Here is a 26,895-nt window from a genome sequence, read left to right on the forward strand (position 1 = left end):
CGTTAAGATGGAAGCCCAACTCTATAAAAATTACAGATAGCATTTCCTCAGGCAGTTTTGTTTTTGTATGGTCAGATTCTACTGAATTATTGCTCATATTAAATAAAAACTACTTTTAAGTGACGTAGGTGATTAACCTTCTAAATTGGAGTTATGATCCTTGGGCTTAATTGACTCTGTAGAATGGAAATAATCATTCAATCCATTAGCCATATCTAATAAAAATACTTTTTAATAATCGTTAGTAACTAGCTCCTCTAGAGATAGCTTTTTTGGAACATCAATATTGCTACGAACTATTGCCTGTATTTTAATTATTTTTCTTTGTTCTTTTTTTTACACCTATATCTCTACGAACAATTCTTTGGATTCTAGTTCTGAGTTTCTGGATTGTGTGGAAACTAGATTTCTCCAAATTAATTTTCGTGTCCTTGGATTACCTGTGAAATAAGTCTGTTTTGCCTCGTGAAGATTCTTTTTAAATTTGTTGGGTTAAATTCTTTAACCTTCACTTCTTCAAATCTGTGAGCTTCTACTCAGATTTTGGAAAGATGGTTACTTTGATCAAGTAGATTCTTATCAAACCAGACTTTCTACTTGCATGTTTCCTTCTTTTTAGAGATTGGTCATTAAGGGTATGAAAGCCAAATCTAAAATCATTTTTAAAAGGTCACAAACTTTATGCCTAACTGATTTTGGGCCCCACTCCTAATGAATATCCCAGCTAGTTTGTTTTGTTAAGCCTTTAGGCATTGCTATCATTCATAGCTATACAACCAGATACTTCTGGTTTATTTTATTTGGTGGTGGTATTCCTTGTGCAGCATGCGGAAGGATGGCAAAATGATCTGAAACATCGTCCAGACTAACTTTAGAAACTAAGAAACTTACATTAGTTAGAATATTGCCATTCACTGTTGTCTATGTTGAACACATTTTAACGAGAAAATCAAAGCAAGAGTGCATACCACACCAGCCACAAATATGAGAAAACTACAATATATCAGACCTAATTTGATCGATGAAATCGATGTTAACATCACCTGTATTAATAACATTCTCTTCTGCCAACTTTATTTTGATCATTAAAGGAAATAGAGCTATATGGAAGGTTATAAACTACTCAGTTTTTTCTATTAAAATTTTAAAACTAAGGTTTTAAAAATCATTCAATTACATACTAATTGATGTTCATTAGTACTTGCTTGAAAAACTTACCGCACATATTGGACTAGGCTGACAAGCCTGTTAACTCTGGTTGTCTACGCCAACGCTGTAGAGAACCAGAGAAATATTTGTGTTAGCTATTCTCTTATTGGATCAAACGAAGAATTGAGTCCCTGACAAAGTAAAGGAGAGTCCTCAATATAATTTCTAATGCTCTAATCATAATGTGGTCCGACACATCATTCCAAAATCTACTGTTAAAAAAATTGGGATGTGACGATAGTGTGATGGACTTAACGGCTGTCTACGATTTTATATACTAATTTGATTATTTCTTGGCTCTATGCCCTGATCTTGCGACAACTTGTAAATTTATTTTTCAGCTTCGTTCTTCTTTTTTGTTTTACCAGGGGTGACATCTCAGCACAAAAGCCTGTAAGTCTTATAAGTTAGACTCGTTTTGCTGCGTTATTTTTTTCTTTTTTAGTCAGTAGAGCGAGTCATATTGCTAACTGATGATTAATGGTTTTCATATTTCTTAATATTTATTAATAAAAGTATTTAAGTTCAACTGTGGAAACTCTGTATGTTTTTTGTTTCTTTTTCAGTCGTTGGCTTCATGGATAAAAGAATGTGAAGATAGTGTCTTGGATCCAGCAGCTATTAAAATCATTGTTGGGAATAAATTAGATAAAGGGGATCCCATGGTGCCAACGGCCATTGCTCAACAGTTTGCTGACCAATATAATTTGCCTGTAAGTCTAACTGTAATAACTTTAATTTAATAGGTTAGGAAATTACCATTAACTATTAGATTCATATGTCACAGCTGTTGGGGTGGATGTGTCATAAGTATAATTATAGCCGCATAGTGTAAATAAACGCAAAAACTATGCTCCATTTCTATAACGATAACTGGAAGAGCCTGGAAGCTAAAATTTTGTTTAGGTTTATCTGAACTTTTCTGTCTACTTTTTATGATTAATTTTATCGCTTTCCAGTCTAGCCCTAAGGCATAATCGCTACTGTTCTTCCTTTGTTTCTTCCAATGATGAGGATGACAGCAGTTTGTTAAAATAATTGTATCGAATTAAAAAGATTTGTTGTCGTTTAGATTGTAAAATCACTGCTTTTGGATTATTTCGGTTTCAGTTAAATAATTCTTTGATAAAAGGGAATGAATTGACATGACTGGTTGACTTGATTCCCATTGGTCCTTTTTTGGGAACCTCTTCTTTTGCTGGAGTATTGATGTCGATAAAATGGAATGAAAGTACAAATAGTTGATTTGAGTTGAATCCTTGCATCAAAAACCAATCAAAAAACGCATTTATTAGCATTAACCTGAAAATCTATCTCGCCGCAAGAGCCATGGCACACACTGAAAGGCTAGGGTTTGATATTTTAATAAAAATTCTATAAAATAAAAATTATTCTATATAAGGATATATTTTCAGCGTATTTTATAGCAACAAACGTGTGCAACATTTTTTATACAGATCCATTGAATATATATTGTTTCTCATTGCATACAGACTTTTTGGGATATATATTCTATTAAAAAAATAAATTGCATACTTTTGACATCATACTTTTGAATTGCCATAGATCTTTTCATTAATAATGTTTTTTAAAATAATTAAAATGGGTTTCCTTATATACTTTTGAGGTGACTAAGTTTTAGTGTAACTTTTCAGCTATTTGAAACTTCTGCCAAAGATGACAGTGTTGCCAACCATGTAGAATCTATATTTTTAACTTTGGCCCATAAGCTGGCTAAGTCTCGACCCATGATACCAACACCAAATAAATGGGAACCTCGACCTCTCATTATCCGTTCGTCGAAACAACAACATATAGCCCATCAAGATGCAAATAATGAATCAGATAGTTGCTGTTGGAGCAGTTAGTTGTAAGTCTTCATTTCTTTCGTTTTGGTAAATAAGTGGCTTCTAAATCCTAAATGTAATACAAGAATAGCGCAGTTTGATAGTAATCTGAATCAATGAATGTTTTCAAGTGTAAAAATCAACAGCTGTAAATATATTCTGATTGGTAATTAGGCCCAAGTTGGCCCTCAATGTTACTAGATAAACTTGGTCCCAAAAGTTCACCTTGTTGTAAATGAAGAGTACATTTAAGGAAGGAGCTTTGCTGACCCTTGTATTCCTGATGCAAATTTCTTTTTTTTTCATATCAAATTTCAGAGAATTTCGAGATGTGTTAACCTTTCAATGTTATTTCACTGTATACAAATTTAGCTTTTTTTTTCAAAATTATATTCCATAGTTTCTGCCCAACAAGGATTTTTGCCCTATCCTATTAAACTTAGCATATTCTATCGACTGGTCGTTTTTCAAAATTAATTTAAGAAATTTATTCCAAAAGACGAGTTTTTCAAAGAAAAATAAAGAGCTCCATTAAGCCAAGTATGATCAAAAATAATGTCAAATAATCTTCGAAGCGTCAAACCACCACAAATCACTATCAATAAATAAATGAAACTCAAAACGAACAGAAATTACAATAAATAGCCGAGTCAAACTCAAAACGAGTAAAAATTAACATGAGTAGAGCTGATAACCCCCATGCCTTCTCAAGACCAGAACACGATTTGCGCTTTACTCAAAAAAAAAAAAAAACAACAAACACATGATCGTGGATTGTCAGTTTAATTGACATATACTCACATTTCTTCCTTGTGGTTTGGATATTTTTTTGTTTATGAAAATAAGAAAGATAAAAACATTTCAAACGTATTTTGTTTTCACTAAAGCGCAAATTTTGTTTGAGCTGTTTTCGAAGTTTCTACGACGACAAATGGTCATCTACAAATTTCTATCAAATGCATTTCGGGAAAATGCGAGGTGTGGGGGGGGGATATCCACCCTCCGATCATTCTGAATCTTAACAAGGGCACTACAACATCTGATTTCCAATCAAATGAGCCCATTCCGGAGTTTTTACGATCGCCCTCATGCCCTCAGGGCATATATTACAACCCTTACCCTGAGGGCTGGTGGGGGGGACTGTCATCCTCAAAGACATAATTTCCGTTCCTTTCAATTACGTTGAACAAAAGGGCTATCTTGAAATTTTGATTGGATGTGTTTGGGGAAACGGTGAGCGTGGGAGGGGGGTTAATTGTCGTCATATCACTTTCCATTATTAAAAAGGGCACTACCCCCTTCAATTTCCAATCAAATGAGCCCTTTCTGAAATTTCCACAACAACACCTTCGATTCTAAGTGCCCTGATCTAAAAAACCAAAAGTAAATAAATGAATAATATATTTTGACCACATCGCTCTTTACCTAGGTATCGCTATTGCACTACCTAAGATTATATTCCATTGTTTCTGTCCAACTACAATTTTTGCCCCATCCTCTCAAACTTAGCATATCCTATCGACTGGTCTAATCTGTACTATTTGAACCTTTTTGCCTTTTTCAAAGCGTATTCTACCCTGTTTTTGCTCGCAGAAATAATCTGGAAGTGGTGCTTCTGATGTCAACATTGCACTTTCTAGTGTCATTGTCCTTTCGTAAAGTCATATAGATAGATATGATGTTACGTGTAACGTCATAAAATCATGCTAAAATGCCTTATTTTTATTGGAGGGATTTCAGTAGGTAATTTTAGTTAAATTTCAAATTAACAAACATGAGATGATTATGATTTTTAATGGACGGAATGTACATGATTGTCTATTTTAAATAACCAGTATTGTAACAAAATCGGGGGAGGGGAGAGATAATAAAAAAAACTCATTTCATTTTAAATTTAGATAACGGAATAGCAGCATTGGATGCCGACAAAAGAATTGTCCCGGAACAGAATAATGAAGTTCATTTTCAATTGGTTTTATTCTATTTATTGCCAGTTGCTTCTGTGTTATCATACAGTATCATAGTCAATAGTTATTTTCTACGCCTGTGGTTTGGTCATGGAGTAGCAAAGAAATTGTGTATCCGTTCTGTATATTTTCCTTTTTTTATTCTTTAATTTTAGATTTTTCTTTTCTTTATAAGTTATTAGTTTTTAGGATAATTCTTTCTCAACACTGAATAATCTTTGTTAGACACTAGTGAAATATCCGTTTGAATATTTTCCTCTTTGTATTGGCTGTTTTGACAGCCAGCGAGAGCCTGTAAAATTTTTACATGCCAAATGATACATTCAAGCATTAATAGATTACAACCACAGGCTAGAATATCATCACAAGAACTCTAATAACCGAATTGTAAAATATTATGAACACGTTCATTTTAAATTTTGTGTCAGCTTTTCATACATTGTTTAAAGTGAATTTTTCCCCAAAGAAAATAAAAGTCGCATCGAGAAGACAATGCAGTATTGGTTGGTGCCTTGGTTTTAATAATCGGAAGAGGGTGCTCCTGATATCAAAATTGTTTTTTTTTTTTTAGTGGAATGCCATCTAATATTCAAAAATGTTAGACGGCAGTAAACAACATTTTTATATTAGAAATTCGATGCTTGCCCAGATATCCTTGGTGGAAGCATTTTATTGTCAGACAGTTTTATATTATGCATAGCCACAGAGATGACTAGTCGGAGGTTGGCTAATGGATGTGCTTGAAGAGAAAAGCCTTTGACTTAAACATCCAATGTCTCAATGAGAGGTAGTAAAGATATTATCAGGTCACATAAAATATTAAATAATAAAACTAGTAGATTTTCTCGATAAATTTAACTGACTCTAGTTAAAATGTAACTATTTGAGGCTTATTTTGACATGGTAATGCAGGGGGTATGGGTCGGGTGAAATGCAAAAAAAAATTAGAGCTTTGGATCGGGTTGGATAAACTTGAAAACTTAACTTATGCCTGGTGGTTCGACATGGTTATGTGGAGAAATGTTTCAAAAAGAGCCACAAATCAAAGGCTTAACTCACAAATCTTGAGCTTAATAACCTTTTTGGCTGCATAATTCTTCTCAACTTTCGGTTTCTAATGTTTGCTTGCTATTGTACAAGTAAACCTTTTCGGCTACGAGGCTAACCACCATATATATCTATATTTAACCGCCAATATACCTCAGCGGGTTTTCTTTAAAATCTGGCATATTGCATAATAGAGATTACATGCTTGACGTCTTAAAAAAAAATTCCCAAATTAACGTATTTTATATTTTGAAACTATATTATTACTTAGTTGTTATGGTGAGTTACTTTTGTTTTTTTTCTTTTCTTTTTGTTTTTTTTTTATGTTTATTTTTATAATTCCATCGATTTCCTAGATCCCTTATGGATAAAAGCTTTTCCATTTATGGATAAAAGGAAATGAAAACACGTAGATAATAGGCAAAAATTTTGACACTTTCACTTTGCATTCATATATTTTCATTTCACTTTGTTTATTTATTCAGAAACGAATTTAGTTATTTATATTGTGAACCTGAACTATTAAAAACTAGTTCACCACTAATCTCAGTGTGGATGGGGATGGTAGAAAAATCTCACAGGGGAAAAGAATAATACTTGTCAACAGGCCCTTTTTGTGATTTTGAATTTTTGAGAACTAAAAATTAAGTCATTAGTTTTTTTTTGTTTTTTTTTTAGGTTGAAATCGTCTATGCGTGTTTACCAATCAACTGTTCTGAATGGCTACATTGTTGCGTTTCGTTCCGTATCATTCCTGTTTTTAATATTTTGAATTTTGTGATTGACTCTCCACACGACTTGTGTATTTAATATTATTCGGACTGTTTTAATACACCACTTTTTGCTATATGAAATCATACGAATACAACGAATTAATGTATGCGTATGTACTTTTTAGACAAAATTTGATATTTTAAGTCATAAATATACAGAGTAAGTAATGAAAAAACGTATTTTTTATTTACGAGGGAACATGCTGGTTTGATTCTAGAGTGTCAATCGTGTGGTGGAATACTTCCAGGATAGATTTTTGTTTACTTACAGGTTTAAGCATAGATACTCAGTTGAACGTATTTCAATTAACCTCTGCCAAAAAATTGTATCTGCATTTGTCAAGGTCTCGTAAAAGCCGCTAATTAGTGTTTTTTTGTTGTTTTTTTTTTCGTAAGGAGGTATCAGGTAGATACAGAATTCCGTCAATAGATTATTTCTAACGAGGTTTCTACGAGGTTTCCTAATTCTAGCTTGTCTGCATTATATTTGGCCGTTGAAAAATGTTAAAAAAATTTTGTTACCCCTGTAAAATTATAAGATATACTAGGTAGCAACTCAAAGAGTATAGCAGATAGACAAAATTTGACTACGCCATTGGGTTGGTGATGACAATGTTAGAGGATGTCTCTCCTCGGCTCAAAATTAAATTTTGGCAATTCTAGATTATAGCCGATAGATAAGCAACCGATTTCTATTCAGGCTTGAAAAATTAAAGATCCAAAAATTTATTTTATATTTTGTGGCAAAAAGATTTTGTCAGTGGGTGTACTTATGTTGTTTTTTAAGGGATGTCCTTTTGAATATAAGAATTTACGAGTCAATCAGGTCTTATTCCACCAAAACCTTGTGAAAACATAAATGTGAACTTGATCGATGTAACCTCTGAGTAGCACTAAGTTCTAGGGGATTTTTTGAATTCCCCCAAAGGAAATTGGGCTCTCACAAAATAACATGAAGGAATTGTTTTAACATTCGTGAATTTTTCCTCTCTTAATTCTTTGGAAGATTTTTATAGCCGGCTTTTCTTTTGGGGAAATTCAGGAAAGTCCCAAACAATTTTCTTATCAACAATTCAAAATCTCAGGATTATCTAGTGTGGGAAGAAACTTTCAGTGGTTTTCATCATTTGATATTCGAGCGGATCTCTAAAAGTTTCAGTTACCTGGCTCAACTTATCTTGAAAATAATAAAGAACATTTGTTGAAAGAGTGACTGTATACCCTATCCTCCAACTTTTAAGCGATTTTTCTCTTTCGTAATCTGCTCGGCCTATTAATTGTTTCTTTATCATCGATGTTTTGATTGTTTCATGTTTTTAGTAGACTAAAAACAGGGCCTTCACAGGTAATAGAAAAGAAAACTGTTTTTCTACCCGAGCACTGAATAGAGAAGGCAGCAGAACATTGCACACAGACTGCCAGATTAGCAAATCTTTTTTTCGCTGCCACGATTTTTATATTCGAACTCCAAAGATCCTAACAGTTTGTCAGGGAGATTTTGGCTAAGATCCAGAAGATTGACTTCGCTTAACCAAAGCTATCCTACGTGACGCTTGTTGTTTCTCTCTTTTGCATGTAATAGCTCCCAAATCTCTTGCCAAGAATATAGGGAAAGGTATGAAAATCCAAATGGGATCATTGCATCCAGTGTGCTAGAAGTGGTATATTGGGAAAAAATTGGAGTTGAGAAAGCAGGTAGAAAACAGAAATACAAATTTCAGTGGAAATAAGCACATCATCCTGTGACAGCGCCACATCTGCTGCAGCTATTTAATCTTGTCTGAAATCCAGTACCTGATAATAAAAAAGAACTAATTTGCTGCCCGTCAAAGCTGAAATATTTTTTCTGATTTTTCAAAATAGCATGCACAAAAAAAAAGTTACAATAGGGATTAATTTTTTAATAACAAATATTTTTCTTACTGAAGTGAAAAGCGAAATTGAAACTTAAAATGAACAAAAAGTATTGATTTACAAGTTACGCAAGATATGTCTACAAATATACCTCATTTAACTGACCTGTTACATTTTCCTATATTTTTAGAATTATAAAAACCAGCGCTTTACTGAAAACACAAAACCAAAACCCCAAAAACGGAATGTATTTTGGAAACAGAATACGTGTTTTATCTACTATTGGCCGTCGGTAGATCTTTATTAGATTGCAGATAATTTCTGTAAGAAGCTAGGTTCACTGTTTGCCCGATGTTGTCTTTGTTAAGCTACTTCTAATATGCTGCATTGCCAAAATTAACCTACCTGCTGTATGTTTGTAGCCTCGTATTAAAATAAGTGAAATTTTAGATTTGTGAATTTTGACAGAAAAAAGTAACGGTGACAATCTTGCTTTTGACAGATGAAACGATCAAGTAATACAGGAAGTAGGGAAAAAAGGACTTGCAACACCATCTAGGATAAACTTCCTAACAATAACAGACATGACATACTTTTTCTCCCATATGAGATTAAGTCTGAATTGGATGAAAATGCGTATGGTTAATCCGACAAAATGATTATATATGGGAGCAAATAAAAATTACCACCCAAAGAGCCTGTCAAGCGACAGAAGAAAAAAAACTGCGTATGTTATATTGTGTATCCCATGTGAAAAAATTTTGCCTCTCACCCAGTAAAGGTGATGGTGACACATCTCCCCAAAATAAAATTGTTACTAGAAATTCCACCTCCATCCCCCAGCCCTGAGGTAAAACAGGGTATTCCTTCGAAACTACGTACAAAAGTCATCACCTTTGATGATACCTACTTAGAAATCCTCGTTTGCCCTCAGGCTTCAGGCATAAATGAAAACAAACGCAATCTTTTTTTAGCATCTCATAACGTACTGACTTGCAAAAGTACTCCGGACTGAAACTTGCTTCAGATACCTGTCTTGTAGTATCACGCCATGGCTTTTAGGTTAGTGATTTGCTGGGAGTAACAGACACTTAACGATTGTACAAAATACGATTATTTCTTCATTAAGTTTCATTTTCATTCTGTTCCCGCTGCTGTGCCAGGTATAATATCGGCTACATGTATATATTTTACTGCACTAGAGATTCGTCAATGACTGAGAAATGCGTCACTTGTTGGAGAAATTCTTTTGCTTGTTATAAAAACACGTATTTTTACGTTAAAGCACACGAGTGCGTCCCATTAGTAAGAAGATTGAACAGAAGACATCCTTGGTCTTTTGCAGGTTACTTTTTGTCAGTCTAACAATCAAAACCTGCTCTAGTATGCTCAAATGTTCATCGCGATTTTTCTAACTTTACAAGAAAGGAAAAATTAGTTTTTAAGTATTTTGCGGAAAGGGGTTTGTCACGGAAAAAGGTTTGGAATATATTTTATTGGGGTAGTCATTTTTTTGTAGAAGGGGGGTTGTTACAAAAATTTAGCTTTTAAGTATTGTGGATTGACACCTGCCAGAAAATGTTCTTATTTTCTAAAAGCATCAACACCTACGATAAATGATTAAAAGATTTTAATACAAAATTATTGACATTTCCTATAATGATATGAAATTGTTCCTGAACTTTCGACTTCCAAGATTAGATGATTTCTGGACCAGGAGATCACGACCCGCAAGGGGGGAAGGGGTTGCTATCCAATACAAAATGTCACAACAGTTAATGGCACGAGGTTGGCATGGCTGTGGCAAGCACAATTAGTTATGACTTTAACGTGTTTTTAAACCATTAGCATGTTTTTGAAAACATAAGATCCAAAAAGACTTTTAAAAGATCTCGCGTCACAAAAAAAATATTTTTAAACATTAAATATTTATATTTTTAAATATTTTTTTATTAAAAATTTTTTATTAAATAGTTTTTTTATTAAAAAAACATTACACACAATTCTTTTTTTGGTTCAGCACTCTTGGTCTACTTTCGAATATTTTTCTTTCCAAAGATCAAATTGACTAAACTCAATATAACGCCCACATTCAATATAATCACTGCGCTCAAAATAATGACACCACACAAACATAACGGACGCTAATCTGCAACACCAGTTACAATGTACAACTACACAAAACTGAGATTACTTTGAAAAATCTAAGTAAAAAGAGTAGATTCATTTATCTCACTAGAGAAATAAATATTTCCAGTGATTTCATATTTTATGTTTGATATATATTTATATTTAGCATATGATTTTTTGTTATTTATTTTGTTTTTATGGTATTATTTATGCTCACATGTAAGAATTAAAAAAAAATAAAATAATGAATTATGTTCCAATTTTTTGCTCCAAATAATGTCCACAGTGGGTATAATTCTAAAACGGGATTGCCCGTGGAGTTGTGATACACTCCTAAAATGGCCTGCGAAATCATTGGGTTGGGCACCTCTGATTTAGATTAACAACATCCTATATCGTTGAACAAAAAAAACAGATTCAAATAGAATAAAAGGTTTATTTGCATAGATTTCTTTACAGAAATAACAAAAAGCAACCTCTGATAACAACAGTAGATAATGATTTGGTCTTACCAAATTGTGAGCACTGCTGCGAATTAAAGGTACAGATTCCCATGAGGTTGAATACAAGGAAGTGACTAGCAGAAAACGTAAAAGTCAAACTAATTTTGATTATATTTCACAACACTGGAATCATAGATAACGCATATAAATAATCAAACCCGTAATATGGTACAAAATCAGACCAAAAACCTGAGATTATATACACGTATTTTACCCGTCAGGCCGAACTTGTACGCAAAGAATAGTTACTAAACTAAACCAAGAGGGCTTAAAACACACAAATTTCTTTTAAACATTTTTAACTTAAAAAAGAAGCTGCAAAAACATGTTGATCGATCAATTAAAATGGAACGTTTCTGTTGAGCTAGTGGTTTATCAATAATTAAATAAAAAATCTCACTCGAAATATGTATTTTCCGGAACTCAAATGGATTATTACAAATCAAACAATATTGAGAGTATTAAACCTGTTAAAAACAATTGACCATTTCTAAGAAAATAGATCACATAGCGTTGACCAATAGACCATACCCCAAATTTTCACTTTCGAGTACCTTTTTTTTGTGATTTTTTAATAGATTGGTTTATATAATAATTATAAGACCTTTTTCAGTTGACCCCCCCCCCCCAAAAAAAAAGTGATAAAAACAAAATTTGATCATGGTCGCATCTTGTTTATTGCAGGGATTAGATAATGAACATTAATTTCTACTTTTGAAATTTGAAAAATATCGCTGTCTATTTCCTCTTTAAAATCAACAGCTGAAGTTCTACTTTTAAGGTCCACGAGCAATTATTAATAAAACACTTTTGAAATTAATGGAAATAGCATCATGGAATTAATGACTTAACTTTCATCAATGGAAATAGCATCATGCACAACTTCTCTTTCTTGGCTTCGAAACATCAAAAGCAAAAATAGCGCTGAAAGACGACAATAGAATCATTTGAAGCATAATCGACTTAAACAAAGTAATTTAGGATTAATAATTAATAAACAATCTATTTCCCAGAATAATCTTAATAGATGAAACAATACAATCGATACTTTGAAAGTCTTTTAACTTGTGCCCCCACCTTTCCGAAATTCAAAGATTCCCGTGTATACTATACAATAACACCTAAAACAAAAAACAAAACAAAAAAAAGCATTAGCAAATTTATAGATATTTACTTCGCTTTGTCCAAGGTGATCGCACCACTCAATGTGTCTTTTTGGCAAATTAACTAATTGCTTCCTTTCCAGGTTCTGTTTTAAGCCCTTAAATGTGACATCTTGTTCCTTATTATTTGCCAGCAGAAAATGGTAAGTGAAAATTCTTAAAACTGGTTGAAAACAGTCATAAATACTTATCTTATTCCTGAAACGGCACTGTTTTATTTATTCCCCCCCCCATCTTCTAATGGAGTAACATGCAGCCAATAATATATATTCCTCCTACTATGTTTTTCAATATATATTCCCTGCTCTATTGTAAAAATACAGTGGAAATATACATCTTGCGCTTTATTAGGGGGAGGTGCAATTGAAGTAGTACAATGTCAGGAAGAAGATAATTAGGCATTTATGATCGTTTAAAAGTAGTTTCATAGATTTTGGTAATTATTTTCTATTGATAAATAATAAGGAATATGATGTCACTTTGAGGGCGAAAAACAGAATTTATAAAGGAAGCGAGTGGCATGTTTAGAAAGAGTATGGAAAGGCACATTGAGTGGTGTCTCGAGTGTAGCGAAGCAATTAAGACATCTGTAAATTTACTTAAATGTATTTTCTTTTATTTACAAAACAACGCTTAAATTTCTATTTACTCGCGTTTGTATAATAAAGAAAAAATTCTTAGCCTCGTCATGTAACGCTTGGCGTTAAAAAAAAAACTGTGCGGTGACTGAAGCTCAGCATTGAAGAAGGATGTGCTGAACAACAAATATTTATATTTTTTCGGCCACACGTGGATCGGCTCTGTCTCATAGCATGATTGAATCAAAATCAAAATGCTTTCGATATGATATATCGATATATTGTCTCATCTACGATAATATAATTGAAAGGCACGTGGTTCATGATACTGTTTTAGTTGTGCTGAGAACGTGCTAAATGTAAGAAAAAAGAAAGCTTGTCCCCTGTTTGATGTCCGCACATATTGCAAGTAAAAGGATCTTGATAACCATGATAGCCCATGTGCATTGTATACATGATGGCATCTTTAAAGGCAATATCGCAAAATTGGCATTGGTGGCACGAGTTCCAGTCACAAGATTGATTTTCTTGGCGACTGCTCTCATTGTCTGGGGAAGGAGTTTCAGTATTTAGTGTTTGATCATCCCACTGGTTGGCCCTCTCCAGTTTGACAGCCTTGCCCTTTCGTCTGTTCTTCGATGGTATTCTTTCAATATGAGGACGAGGAGAATCAGTTGATGGATCAGAGATTGGTGAATGGGGCTTTTCACGGACTTCCCTACTAAGATCTAGTGGAACTGCTCCTAGAGGCTGTTCATCTCCGCTTGGTGCAGGGGAATTTAGGTCGTGAGAATCCTTTGGAGAATCTTCATGCTCTGATTCTTGTCTTGGGGATTTTTTGAAACCCATAGGGTTAAACATTAAAGGAGCGTTTAAAACTCTTGAGAGATAGTCTTTCATGTTTGGCATCATTGGTAAGTGTAATCCAGGGAATCGTAATAGTGGATTTTCTCCTTCACGCATGCCATCAATTTCTTGCTTGGTAGAACTCTCCGATTTGTCTACTGTCGTGACACTAACCTCCTTCGTAGAATGGCTAAGAATATGTTCAGCAAACTGATTGGATGCAAACGTACTAAAGCCACAGAGTTGGCATTTAAGTTCATCTTTCCTTTCCCTGTCTTCAGGTTTACCCATAGACGTACCTAGAAATGGGAACGGAAATCCAAACGGCATGCCAGGAGGAGTTTGCCCTAGACCCATTCCCGGTGGCATACCCATTAGTCCACCTAAAGCTCCAAGCGGATCATCTTTCTTCATGGGTCTTGGACCTCGCCTTGGACTGTAGAGGTCGATCATGCTTGGAGCCGGGTTGCCTTCATTCGTCAAAACCATTGCCGGCTTATGGTTATATTTCCTTAAATGCAGCTTTAAGCTATGACAGTATTTAGTTGCATAGGTGCAATCGGCACATCGATATTGATATATGTTAGAGTGCGACTTCATATGGGAATTGAGCATGGATTTATTAACACACGAGTAACTGCACTTGTTACATTTAAATGGCTTTGAACCAAAGTGATTTCTCATATGATATTCTAAGTGGTGTTTGTACTCAGTTACAAACGGACATTTTGTACACTGTAACATTTTTTCAGGTTTGATATGCGTACGACTGTGCTCCCAAAAGTTTAACTTGGTTACAGCCACGAAGTTGCACTGCTTGCATTTAAATGTTTTGACTTTTCCTTGTGCATTCACACGGGGTACTCTAATACTCTCATCATCATTTTCATCAATACTGGCGTTATGGACTTCGACCATGTGCTGACGTAGTTTACCCTCTGTGCGAGTAGTGAATTCACATTTTCCACACCTATGATAAAACATAAATTATTAGACAGATGTCACAAAAAATAAGAGCTACAATTGAAAAAAAGAACAAAAAAGTTTTTATTTTGGACAATTCAAATTCACAGCTGTTCTAAAAGAGGAACAACAAATTAGTTTTTTACTAGCATGAAATGAAACAAAATCGCAGGTTGGTTAATATACCATTTATCTGTTCCTCAGTTCTTTTTTGTAATTCCTTATGTTATTGGATTTCCTTAGTTTCTACTTTTTTTATTGATTCTCAAAATTAAAATTAGTCTACTGATTAATTACATTTTAAAAATTCGTATAATGAGTTTTAAAGAATTTCAGCTTTTGGAATTTGTTAAAAATTTCGAATTTTGAGTATCTGAGGGCAAATTTGTCATTTTTGAAATGTTTTTTTTTTGTCAAATCAAAGCACTACAAAAAAATATGTTAATTTTATCCAGACAGTTTTTCAAAATTAGTTATATGCTCGTCTCTCAAGATTGTCCTTTTCAGCCAACCATTGAAGGCTACGGAAAGCAGTTCGTCCTCGGTTGGGGTGGAAGTATGTCGTAAGGAAAGACTTAAGGGAAATGGTAACTTCCTTGGAAGGTGTAGAGGGAGGCTTTGAATAAGTTTGTATAGAGGAGGCTCGTACGTTGCTGCGTTGGCTTTACGTGGTTTGGTGTTAGGGTAAGTTGTTAGCAGTATCTCTGTTAGAGGAATTTTTTTACCCCAGGGGAGTTCAATTTCAAAACTAAACATGTTCAGCAATACAGCATGATAATATTAAAGCAATAAAGATGCAGACGATACCAAAATATAAATAGAGTTATATAAAATACGACTAATATTAAAAACTTATTAAAGAAGCTGAGCTTATTATTTGAAGTTCTTAATAGCTGTTTACACCCCAATAATTAACTCAATAATTAACTCAATAATTCGAATGGGTGTAAAGATGTATTTATAGTAAATGGAGTGCAAAACCATAGTAAACATTAATGGGCAACTGATGAACTCATAAACACAGTTTACGGAGAGATTCATCGAAAAAAAAACTTCAATTAATTGTCACAGAGTAACTTTCAATACTGTAGTTTATCGCTGTGTTAAGACCAGACTGAAGTGACAAGGCTTTAAAATAAGCCTTTCGATGAGCACCATTCTTAAATCACTTATGGTAATTTAAAAGGTGACATAGGACACGACATAAATTTTGTAGGATAATAGAAAAGCCACAAAATGCGTTTGGATTATTTAGTATTATTATAAATCAGATGCTGGTGTAAAGGAGATTATTTTGGCATTCAAGACAAGGCAAAAATGATTTTGATATTAAAGCCCCAAATTTACAACTGTTTCAGCACTGGTAAAAGTAAAAATAACACATTTTAGAAAAAAAATGAACTTCTGAATATATTGAAAATCCAAATAGACAGGATAAAACAGATTGGAACCGGATGCTTTGGTTCAAGCTCAAAATATATTCTTAATTTCATTTGATTTTAATTCTTCCTCGTATCTCCAGTCTGTCTAAATATAAACTACAATAATATTCATTGTATATCTATTAGAAACTGACGTAATTTCAAAAAATAGCAAGAGTCAAAAAAGAAAGAAGAATTATAATAGAACAATAGATCAACAAAATCTTGATTAAAAGAAGAATCCAAAAGGAAAAGAATTGTCTCCTTTATTAATTCAACTGAAGCATACAACGGTTAAATTTATTGAATCATCAATAAAATGATAATGAAATCAGAGATATCTAGTTTTAATTTCATCCAAAGATATATTTGGATGATATTTATTTATTTTCAACAAATAAGTCATTATTACCATACTTGGCATTTATGTTCAATGTAATAAAAAGAATTAGTGTAATTTCAGTGTAATTAATTTAATTAGGGCAATTATAAAAATAGGGCAGTTATAAGGTTAGATCTCGGCTCCTGATAGAAAAATGATTACAGAGGCTGAAAACATACCAATTGTCGGCAAATGCGAGATGGCGTTGAGTTTTTTTTCTTTGTCGAAAATAGCGTCAGTTTCCACTCTTATAATTTATCTATACTCTTTGATACAACAAGTAAAGGTGTTGCGTCAGTTTATTTTCTACAGTAGAGAGGAGCTTCAATGTCCAAAAATTTTAATAAAATTCACCTTAAAGTTTTTCAAATGATCTACAAATTTATAGCAAGCCCAGTTGACTAAGGCCATATTAAACCGTTTTCAAACCTACTCTCTACTCTCAAAAAGATAAGTAAAAAATAGAATACTTCTTCCACAAGATTATTAGCACAACATGTTCAATACCAGCAATATCACTTCTTGTTCAATTTTCTCTGTGGTCTCGTTTACAGACTTAACCACTTTCACATTTGAGCCATTAAATTATCGTGTGAATCCATTGCATATATATTTGCTATCTCTTCATCTGATTGTGAGAAAATTTTGTCTAGATTTTATATGAAAAATTTTCTTTTTTTTATACCCTTTAGTTTCTTTTTCTACTCACCTAAAGTCGAAATGCGTGCTCATGTGCGAATTGAAATGAAACCGTGACGTCCCAGCATAGGAGCAGATATGACACTGAAATACTTCGCCATCTGCCTTGTCTTCTGGGTGTAAGGCGCCGTGTTTCTCTAAAGCTTTTTGTAGTCGGGACAAAGCGTCGACATGAGATTCACTGTCAGATTCAACAGTAGGGTCTGCATCCATCAAATTTTCCCTGAAAACAAGGTATATCTTTTTAAATGATTAAAATAAATTTGTTCCAATTTCGTACTTAAAATTATTACTAAGACCTTAGATTTTTCTTTTTTCGCATTAATTTCAATCTTTTCGAGTGCTGTCCATTCCGTCAAATTCTCAGTTAGTCCATTCAATTAGAGGGGTCCATCATGCACTTTATTTAAACATCTAACAAAGAGGCGCACATCTCCTACTGTTGGGGATGGCGTTGAATAAAAAATATTTTCCCGTTTTAAGGGGGCGGGGTGAAAACTAAGAAGGTTCATTTTTATGTCAATATTTCTTAGTTAGTCTCTCAAATCCATCTCTGATCTGAATCCTAGTCTTTAACCTGTTTATAGGTATACTTCAAAAATTAACGACAATTTCCTGGCAAGAAAAGAACTTTTTAGCCATTTAGAACTTTAGCGCATAAAGATTGAACATAGAAATCTAAATAATATCTTCATTTAAAGTAATCGATAATTTATATGTAACAAGAATGTATAAAGTTTCAACAGCTTTATCAAGCCTTTGATATGGCCGATTAACTAAACTTAGAAATATAAACGCATTTTTGGCGTATGACCACTAGCCGGTAGTAACTTTCTGATGTCTGTGGGGTGGACGCAAGTGGACAACACTAGTATATTGAATGAACTGCTTCCGCGTGGATTTCCGGTAGATAATCGATTCCGTGGTCTCAAACCACCAGCTAAAATTAAAAATCCCAGCATCGTTGTCAAAGTCGGCAAATTTCGATAACAAGATGTGTATTTAAGATTTGTTGCAAATAAACATAAGAAAAGTTGTCTTTTAAGGTGATTATTTTAAATCCAAGGAAACTAACTTCAAAAGAGATCATATCTGAGCTGAAAGGATATATATTCTCAAGAATTTTTGAAGCGAGTTCAATAATTTTCATCTTGCAAATACTTAATAGATGTCATGGTTCTATTATTTTTTTTTTTTTTTAGCTAGCGTGCATGTATAAGAGGCGTTTCTGGAGATTTTCAGCTAAGGAACAATTTAAAAAAAAGAAAAACCCCTGAACTATTTGTGTCGTAGCATGGACATGTCAAATTTGTTATTTTTATTTAGCCATAACATTCGTAATGGTTGTGAATTCAGTTTATCCTCGGAAAATATTCAAGAAGAACCTAATTCTAACGAATCTCTACATCAATTTGTTACATAATAAAAAAATTGCTGATCGGACTTATTGAATGCCTAGTTTATTTGAAATGTTATAAATGTCAAATATTATGAAAAAAAGAAATACAACTTACCCATCTTCTTCAATTGCGAGGCAATTAGTGTCTGAATAATGCCCATCATCTGAGTCCATGGGGGAAGCTCTACCATCAGATTCAGTTTTGTCGTGGTACGTTGGTGACTCGCTTGGACCTGGTTCACTCGAGCCAACAGTTCCAGGTGATACGCCTGAATCATCTTGAACTGGCCTTTGCCCTGTACTCTGTGGTGACTGAATTTCCCACTGGGCTGATAAAAGAGAATCCTTTTTTGGAGGGGAAATAGGACGTTCTTCCCAGTGAGGGGATTCTCTTATTGGTTCTACTGTTGAGGGCCGTTCTTGGGGTATTTCCCAAGTCTTAGAGACTGAAGCACTTTCCTCTGTAATCGGTTTAGGCAAAGACTGTGGAAAGCTTGGGGGATTTAAACTCCATTGAGGAGTGGAATTTTTTTTACCATCTGTGCATTGATCCCATTCTGGTTTTATTTCCCATTCTTTAGGCTCTTCTTTAATAGTAGGAAATGACACAGGTTGTTGAAACGGAAAGTTTTGGTACGTAAACTGTTTTTGTAACCGCTGACCAGCTGATTGGAAATTTTGAAAATTCATCCAATGTTGTTGCTGCATCTGTGGATCTTCTTTAATCTGCCGTAACACGTTGTAATTAATTTCTTCTTGAGGTCGAGTTGAGAATTCCCCTTGAAAGCTGATCTCCCCACTGTTAAAACGAAGTACTGTTTCACTTGCTTGCTGATTTCTGCAACAAAAAGATAAATAAAATTATTTAATGAAGACAATGATTTCTTCTTGCTGAACTAGTAAGCAGGTCATTTTCAAATTTATAACTTGGAATTCTGAATAAAATTAAGATTTATGATAGTGGTTAACAGGCCCGAGAACACTAGTGAAGGGGTCTCCCACTTTCCAACGTCTGGTGTACATCTCGGGGCCGCGTAGCTGCACCTATGCAGCACAGTTTTGTCACACCTGGTACAGCCCCCACAAGGCTGGTCACAGTTCCGCCCCACTTGACACACGTTAGCCACGGCCGTTACGTGTCACCTTGTTTATGTGATTCCGAACGTCGGTAAACTCTCGACACTGGTAATCAATGAGGACAAAAAAACTCATCAATTTGCGTGCTTGACATTGAAATTCTCATAAGGCAAATTTATCAACCAGGCTTTTAACCATTGCAGTTTACGCATTTTTTTGTATTTTATTTTCTTTTTTTTTTACTTTTTTTCTGGTACAAAGATGGTCTTTGGTTTTGTTCAAGACAGGTTCTTTTCCTTTTTGCTTTAATATCTAGTTTCATAAACGAAACGAATACATATCTCATGCAGTTTTCACCTTCAGATGAATGAATCTTAGTCAACTGTTATTTTTTTTTTTTACCCTTTCTTAAACTTTGAAAGAAAAACAAATTACACCATCTAAGATGAACGCTCTCTACTTATATTCATTGTAGTTTTCTTACTATTTTTTTTTTATAATTAGTCCTAAGCAGTCCTGAATTTTTTTGAGTGAGAGCAGTTGACTCACTTAACTTTGAACGTTCTTAAAGATAGTCCCAGTGAACAAAGATTAATATAAAAAGGAACACGGCTCACTATGGCTGCTAAATATTAATCACTTTTCAGAAGCCAATTTGACGCTATTGTAGAAGCCATATTAGAATAAAAATAAGCACATTCCTTATGATTGAACGCATAAGAGACCATCAAAACATTCTGGACTTTTTTTTCATAAGTAGACGTAACGCGAAACCCGCAACGTGCTAGCTTTTCAATTTTTTTCTGTTATTTTTGTTATGTGAAACAGATTCGACTGCTGAACGGCTCAATTATGCGAAGCACGATGATTAAAAAGTTTCTTTGTGCCTCAGGGAACTAAGTTTAGAGCAGTACTTGTTTTTAGAATCAACGTGAAACATAAGACGTGTTTATACTGTTTGTGTTATTGCTACCAACAGAGCCTTTGTGAGACTCAACTGAGAAACTCTATGAGGCAAAATAATATTTACTTTAAAGACATAAGCATTTCGAGGAAAGCTAGAGATGAAAACTTCAGAAAGCATACAATTTGTACTAGAAGTTGGACTACCTGACAAAAAAAAAATGAGGCCTTTGTCCTTAGTCCATCATTGAAAACGGCCAGATACTTGTCACAAAGAAACAGAGTTGTAAAAATGCTGTGATTCAAAAACTGCTCACTCTTTTAGCTTGCTTAACAGTTTATGCAAAAAATATGTTTTATCTTTGTTTCAATGGTATAAAAAGACATTGCAACAGCAGCAAAAATACAACACCAGTAAAAAAATGTGGATTCGTTTGTTTCCCTTTGTAGTTTGTCCAATATTTCTCTTTTTCTCTATTTTTTTTTGGATCCTGGATCCAACCGTGCTACATAGCTGTATTATGCGTAATTTTCTATGGGACAGGGGAGCAACTGACTCCTCCAGCCCCCCAGGTCCCAGTTTGCCCCTCCCCCCAGCTGGAATTTCGTTTCTGCAAAAAATCTTGTCAAAATTAAGATAAGCCTGCATAATTCAATCATTCAGAGAAACGGGGCAGTTTTCTTTAATTTATCTTTGCCTTCAAGGTACTATATTGCTCATTTTACATTTCTCACTGTTATTTTCACTTGATTTGGGAAAACTGGCTGCAACTTTACCCTCCACCCCCCAAGATCTCGATGAAATTGCGCCACTGATGCGCAGAAAGACTTGTCACTGGGCAGAAATCTTCTCAGTTCTCAAAGGGTTATTTTTCACATGTTAGGACTAATAGTTCATCTAGGAAATGGCCGAAATTCCATCTGGGTCCGCCATTTTTTGGCCAGCCCAAAGAAATTTATTAGTTACGCCCTTTACTTTCCCTTTTTAACATCCCTAGCTCTATACTCATCCTTTCTTGTTGTCATGATGAATAAGGCATTTAAGTTTACCATCGAAAGGATAGCCAGAGGCAGGTCGCAATTAACGAGCGTAGAACATTAAACAGATTTGAAGTTGAAATAAGCACCCCATTCAAAAGGATATGTAACTCAAGGAGGACATAAACTCAAATAAAGAAAATGACGAATAAGTGGAAAAGAATAAGAAAAAAAAGAATAAGTGGATGAACAAACTAAATGACCAAACGACATTTTCTAAAATGCCTTAACACCCAGTGTTTATATAATAAAATTTTAATTCAATTAAAAAAATTGTATTATCAAAAACAAAGCTTAATGTGACTAGTGCACTAAACGAAAAAACACATTTGAGAAGAGAACTCTTACTAAGGGATGGAGTATTGGATGATTTTTCCTGGGGGGGGTGGGGGTTAAAACATTTTCAGTTCATTTTTTGGCCACACTTTTCCCGTTGTGTCGAGGGGATGGTGGTGCCTTTTAGGGAATACCAACTCATCCCCTTTCACTATATAAAAGTTTAGAAACTCAGGCACGAGATATCTGTACAATAGATTGATTGTGCAAAAATTTTATATAGCAAATTATTCAATATATCAATAAATTCATACATTTCTTTCTCGAAAAATATAAACCCTGACGTCACTTACTTTAGAAAATTATCTCGCTATTGGTCATGACAAATGCATATTCAATCAATCACAAAAAAAAACAGAAAGGCGGGGTTATTCCCTCTCTTTGAAATCGATATCCTTTTGTTGTTGATTAGAAGAGGGTGGAAAAAAAGCTTACCGAAATGAATGTATTCCCACTGAGTTCGGAGGGAGGACACTAACTCTCCCCTCAAAACTGATTGGAGAAGTTTGAGGTCTTCTAATCTCTAAATCTGGATTGGTTGGATGTGTATGAGGCGCTTGAACCATTCCACAAGTTGAATTCATTGCTAATCAAAGATGCATTCTAAAAAAAATGGTAATTAATCATAATGCCGATAAATGGCATTCAAAAGATCTGTTCATGCATTATAGCGGACTATATATAACCATAATTTTCTACCTACAAGAGGACTCGAACTTAACCAATGAGCCCAGTGATGGGTCAAGTCAAAATTAGCAACTTTTGTGAAATTATAACAAATGGAAAGCAGGTTTTCAGTTGCATATAAAAACTAGAAGTGACAATTTTGAAACCAGTAATAATATTTTTATATGGTACTTGGATTTTTTGATAAATTAATGTTCCAAACATTATCCGAACAATTTTTAGCAAATAGTCAATGCGGTTACGGGGTGAAATTTTCGTGAAATTATAACAAATTTAAAACGTTTTCAGTCGCGAATAAAAAATTGAAATAATAATTTTAAAACTATCAACGATGTTTTTAAATGGTGCTTGGATCTTTTTATAAATAAATGGCTTTAATTCAAAGATCCTTGACAAATGGTCTTGATAGTCGCTCACGGTGATTATATCAAGTATTCTAGCAGATCTGGCATGATTTTCAATAATTTTGCGAAGAATTCTTCTGAGGGTTTATAGGGGAGGGGTCCTTGTTTCATCTGTCCCCAGTATGTAGACAAGGATAAACTGTATAGATCAGTTCTAAAAGTATTCCTGCTTGAAAGTAAAGAGTGACGACAAACTTTCAATGTTTTGGAAATAGTAGAGAAACAATAACAAATTATTTTCTTCTTCCAAATGAAATAGATCTGAATCACGATAATAATCAAACCCGTTCCATGGTCCTTAAGCATTGAGTAAATCTTCTGTTTAATAACAGCTAGCCTCTGCCTTTTTTCTGTAACTGTTTTTCGAAAGAGTCATGGTAAACAAGGTTAAAAATATTTGATATTTCAGTGAAAGAGGGACTTTATTTATCTTAAGTGTTCATATTTCTAAGATAGCTCTACGGATTGACCATAGGTTATGTCATTAAAACCCATTTTCAAAAACAAGATAAAATTACAAGCCAACAACAGAGATTCAAAAAATAGCTTTCTTGGGAGTAAAGAACGAGACTAAACTTGCTTTATGTTTTATTGAGGGTACTATTAATGTCTTTAAATATTGAAACTTTAGCGTAGAGTAAGTTTCCTAAAAATGAGGGGGAGGGGCAGTCCCCCTTCTTATATAGAGCAGTATATGCTCGTTTTAAGTGTTAATGTCACTTACTTTAACTTGAAATGAAACCCGTTTATGTGTTCAATTTCTTTCTATCTTGTAAATCATATGCAGGGTCATGGGAGGATGCCAACCCCTCCCGTAATCCCATGCTCTTTGTGCTAAAGTTTAATTTTCAAATGGCAATGCTTCTAAAAGGATTACCACCCCTAAAAAAATTTCTCGGCGAGGATTCTGAAATGCTGAAAATGACTTAGGATCTTAATTTTCAATTTAATATAGGAGGGTCCAACGGACAAATCTTGGTTTTAAACAAACTCCGAAGTCTTTTCACCTCTTTAATCACTTATCAAAATATTTTTTTCAATAAAAGAGGTGGTACTTGTCTCTTATAGCCACCACACCCAAGAAATGAAGTTAGGTTAATCTGGAAAATATTTAATTGGGCTATATACTTGCAAATCAGGGAGTGGGGGTTGGGGGTGTTGGTAAAGTATAGCAGGTCTGCATACAAAATGGGTTAGCTACAATTTTTCTGCATATTATGAAATACGAATTGTTTCATTATGATTATCCTAACTTCACTTCTTGGTTGTTGTGGCTATAATTACTTGACCCTGCCTACGTTTTCACTGTGCAATGCATTTCATAAGATCTGCAACCAACGATACTAGGTTACTGGCACGCATACCAACCATTTTTTTTTACAAATTGTGTCGTATTCTGCTTGTAAGATTACCAAGGCTATTGGTATACCAAGCCCCCCCCCCTCCGAGGAATAAAATTTGTCTTTATGTGCCTGGTTAGAAAGGAAATTACATTTACATCGAATCGAAATAGATCAGGTACCATAGAATGATTTCAAAGACTTCATCGAGCGATTATTCAGGACCGATAACCGAAAATATTATATTTAACTCGAAACCGTCAAAAATAGGGTTTTTGATTGTGACGACCGCCGCGTAAACCCGGGGAATTTCATCTATGGATAAGCGATCAACCCTTATGTAATTATGACAGCGGGCTAACTACTGTTCGGGTTGAAGATATTGGTTTGAAATTATGTCTCTGTGACATAGTTTCGATAATCGGTGAACGGCCTTTCCAAACCTGCTCTGTTGAAAATAACTGATCTAAAAGGCATAATATTTAATTCTAAATACCAATCCAGATTTCTTGCTAAGACCGATTTTATTTTACACCTTTTCCACGATTCTAAATCGAGACCAACAAAAACACATTTTGGTTTCACTTTTCTTTCTTTTTTGAAAATTTTGTTTGTTTGGGAAAGGAAAAGTAGCGTTAAAGTGATACTGATGAATGGAAATGCGGAAAATCGTTTCAGGGGGGGGGTGTCTAAATTCATTGAACATAGAAAAGACCCGAAATCGTGACATTTTGGGAGGCAATAGATCCGAAAGTAAGGGCATGTGCATTAACACCCATGGAGGTCAATTGTGTTAAAATAGTTTGAAAATTAGCATGAGCCATTCCCGCCAAAATTATATTTTGCATGTGTCCCCTCCAAAAAATTATCTTGCGCGCCCCCCTGCTATCAAATATAAAAATAGAATAATATAAAGAATAGATTAGTCATACGTCAGGCACCTTCAATTAAGATAGGTTCTGTAGATTAACAACGAGATAAATTGCTGCACACTTGCCTGATAAAAGATTACAACAGTCAAAACTTGGATTGTATAAGGAAAACTTTCCAAGGACTGGGCCAGTACCAAAGTAGGAGGGGGAGGGGCTTTAGTGTCTCCCCTACCTGGTTCTTAGTATTTATGAACTAAAGTGAATTGTGACAAACTAAACTAAAAAAGGAATACATTATCAGTTTATTTTTCATATAACTGTCCAGCTCCCCCCTCAAATAATTTCGTGTGCATGCAGGAAAGGTCTGATGCCTTAAACAATATGTTCCCTTTTTTTAGTTCCTAAATTTTGCTGCGAATTTTATCAATTGGCCTAGGGTGAATTGAGGACAAGGTCTCCACTCACTCTCTGGGATGTTTACCCTGTTCTCATCGAATCTTTAGGATTTTCTGTCAGTTTAAATCCCACGGATTCAAATTACAGCAGTTTGTCTTTATACTTTGTGTCATTTATATTGTTCAAGAAATGAGAGTAAAGAGTCCCTCAAGTTGTCTTGTTTCTTCATGTACAGTTACTCGGTCTTTTCCTGAGGTTGTTTATCAGAAATTGCAGACGTTGGCAAACAAATCGCGCATGTTTTCGCACAAGGTCAGACCAAGGAGTTCGTCTCTATGCTTGAATCCTTCACAAACAAACAGCAAGAATTTACAAAAACAAAGTACCGCTTTATATGATTTGCAAAGTAGGGCATTTCTTCGAGAAAGTATTTCTTAGAAAAGTTGTTTGAAATCAGATTATAATATAATAAATGTTTGTTTTTTTAAGTATTCTTCTTTTTGCCATACGAATTTTCTAAATGTATTTTGAGAAACTTAAATGTTTTGGAATAGCATTCCAGCCGTCATCCTATAAGTTTTAAAAGGGTTTAGTTGATCATGAAGTTTTATACGAGCTAACTTTAGAGAATAGTGCAAACCATTAACAAAAAATTTAAAAATAAAAGAATTTTGGTAACTAAAGTAAATCTGGAAAAGAAATTATAATTTAGAAGCGTGAACAACACAAAATATGTTCAGAATAAACCTTGAACTAGAACTTAAACTTCAAGGCATAGCAAATTTGCGATGGATGAAAAAAATGAAATGTCGATAAATGTGAAAAAACAAATATCGTAGCTTCTTAAGATTCTTAGCTTCCTTAATGGTCCCTGGAAAGTAAACAACCAAATAGATGGTAAAAACAAAGCGCATAGTACATATAGTAAACAAAGCGCTTTAAAACAAAGAAGAAATGAGTTGCTAGCAATAGACTATATGTATGTGGCACTTGTATAAAAGTAGATTTTTCTGATGTAAATGTGGCACTAGCATGATGAAATGCTTGTTACAGCTTATATT

General features: G+C 34.1%; 2 protein-coding genes across 10 annotated transcripts in view; one reads left to right on the forward strand and one right to left on the reverse strand.

Annotated features, from left to right (window-relative positions):
- Positions 1–6,950, forward strand: part of LOC136036352 (ras-related protein Rab-33B-like) — a 29,082-nt gene extending 22,132 nt beyond the window's left edge. For all 6 annotated transcript variants that reach the window (XM_065718511.1, XM_065718516.1, XM_065718515.1 and 3 more), the window contains 3 exons: positions 1,776–1,922; positions 2,865–3,079; positions 6,749–6,950. In XM_065718511.1, the coding sequence (XP_065574583.1) occupies positions 1,776–1,922; positions 2,865–3,077 (360 nt within the window). In that variant the 3' untranslated portion in view covers positions 3,078–3,079; positions 6,749–6,950. The remainder of the gene's footprint in view (positions 1–1,775; positions 1,923–2,864; positions 3,080–6,748) is intronic.
- Positions 6,951–11,249: 4,299 nt separating this feature from the next.
- The window catches only part of LOC136036350 (protein hunchback-like), a 66,482-nt gene continuing 50,836 nt past the window's right edge, over positions 11,250–26,895 (reverse strand). For all 4 annotated transcript variants that reach the window (XM_065718507.1, XM_065718506.1, XM_065718509.1 and 1 more), the window contains exons 2-5: positions 22,571–22,738; positions 18,897–19,619; positions 17,393–17,605; positions 11,250–14,887 (exon numbers count right to left, since the gene is read on the reverse strand). In XM_065718507.1, the coding sequence (XP_065574579.1) occupies positions 13,405–14,887; positions 17,393–17,605; positions 18,897–19,619; positions 22,571–22,719 (2,568 nt within the window). In that variant the 5' untranslated portion in view covers positions 22,720–22,738 and the 3' untranslated portion in view covers positions 11,250–13,404. The remainder of the gene's footprint in view (positions 14,888–17,392; positions 17,606–18,896; positions 19,620–22,570; positions 22,739–26,895) is intronic.

The sequence above is a fragment of the Artemia franciscana genome, chromosome 15, assembly GCF_032884065.1.
Source record: "Artemia franciscana chromosome 15, ASM3288406v1, whole genome shotgun sequence".
NCBI lineage: Eukaryota > Metazoa > Arthropoda > Branchiopoda > Anostraca > Artemiidae > Artemia > Artemia franciscana.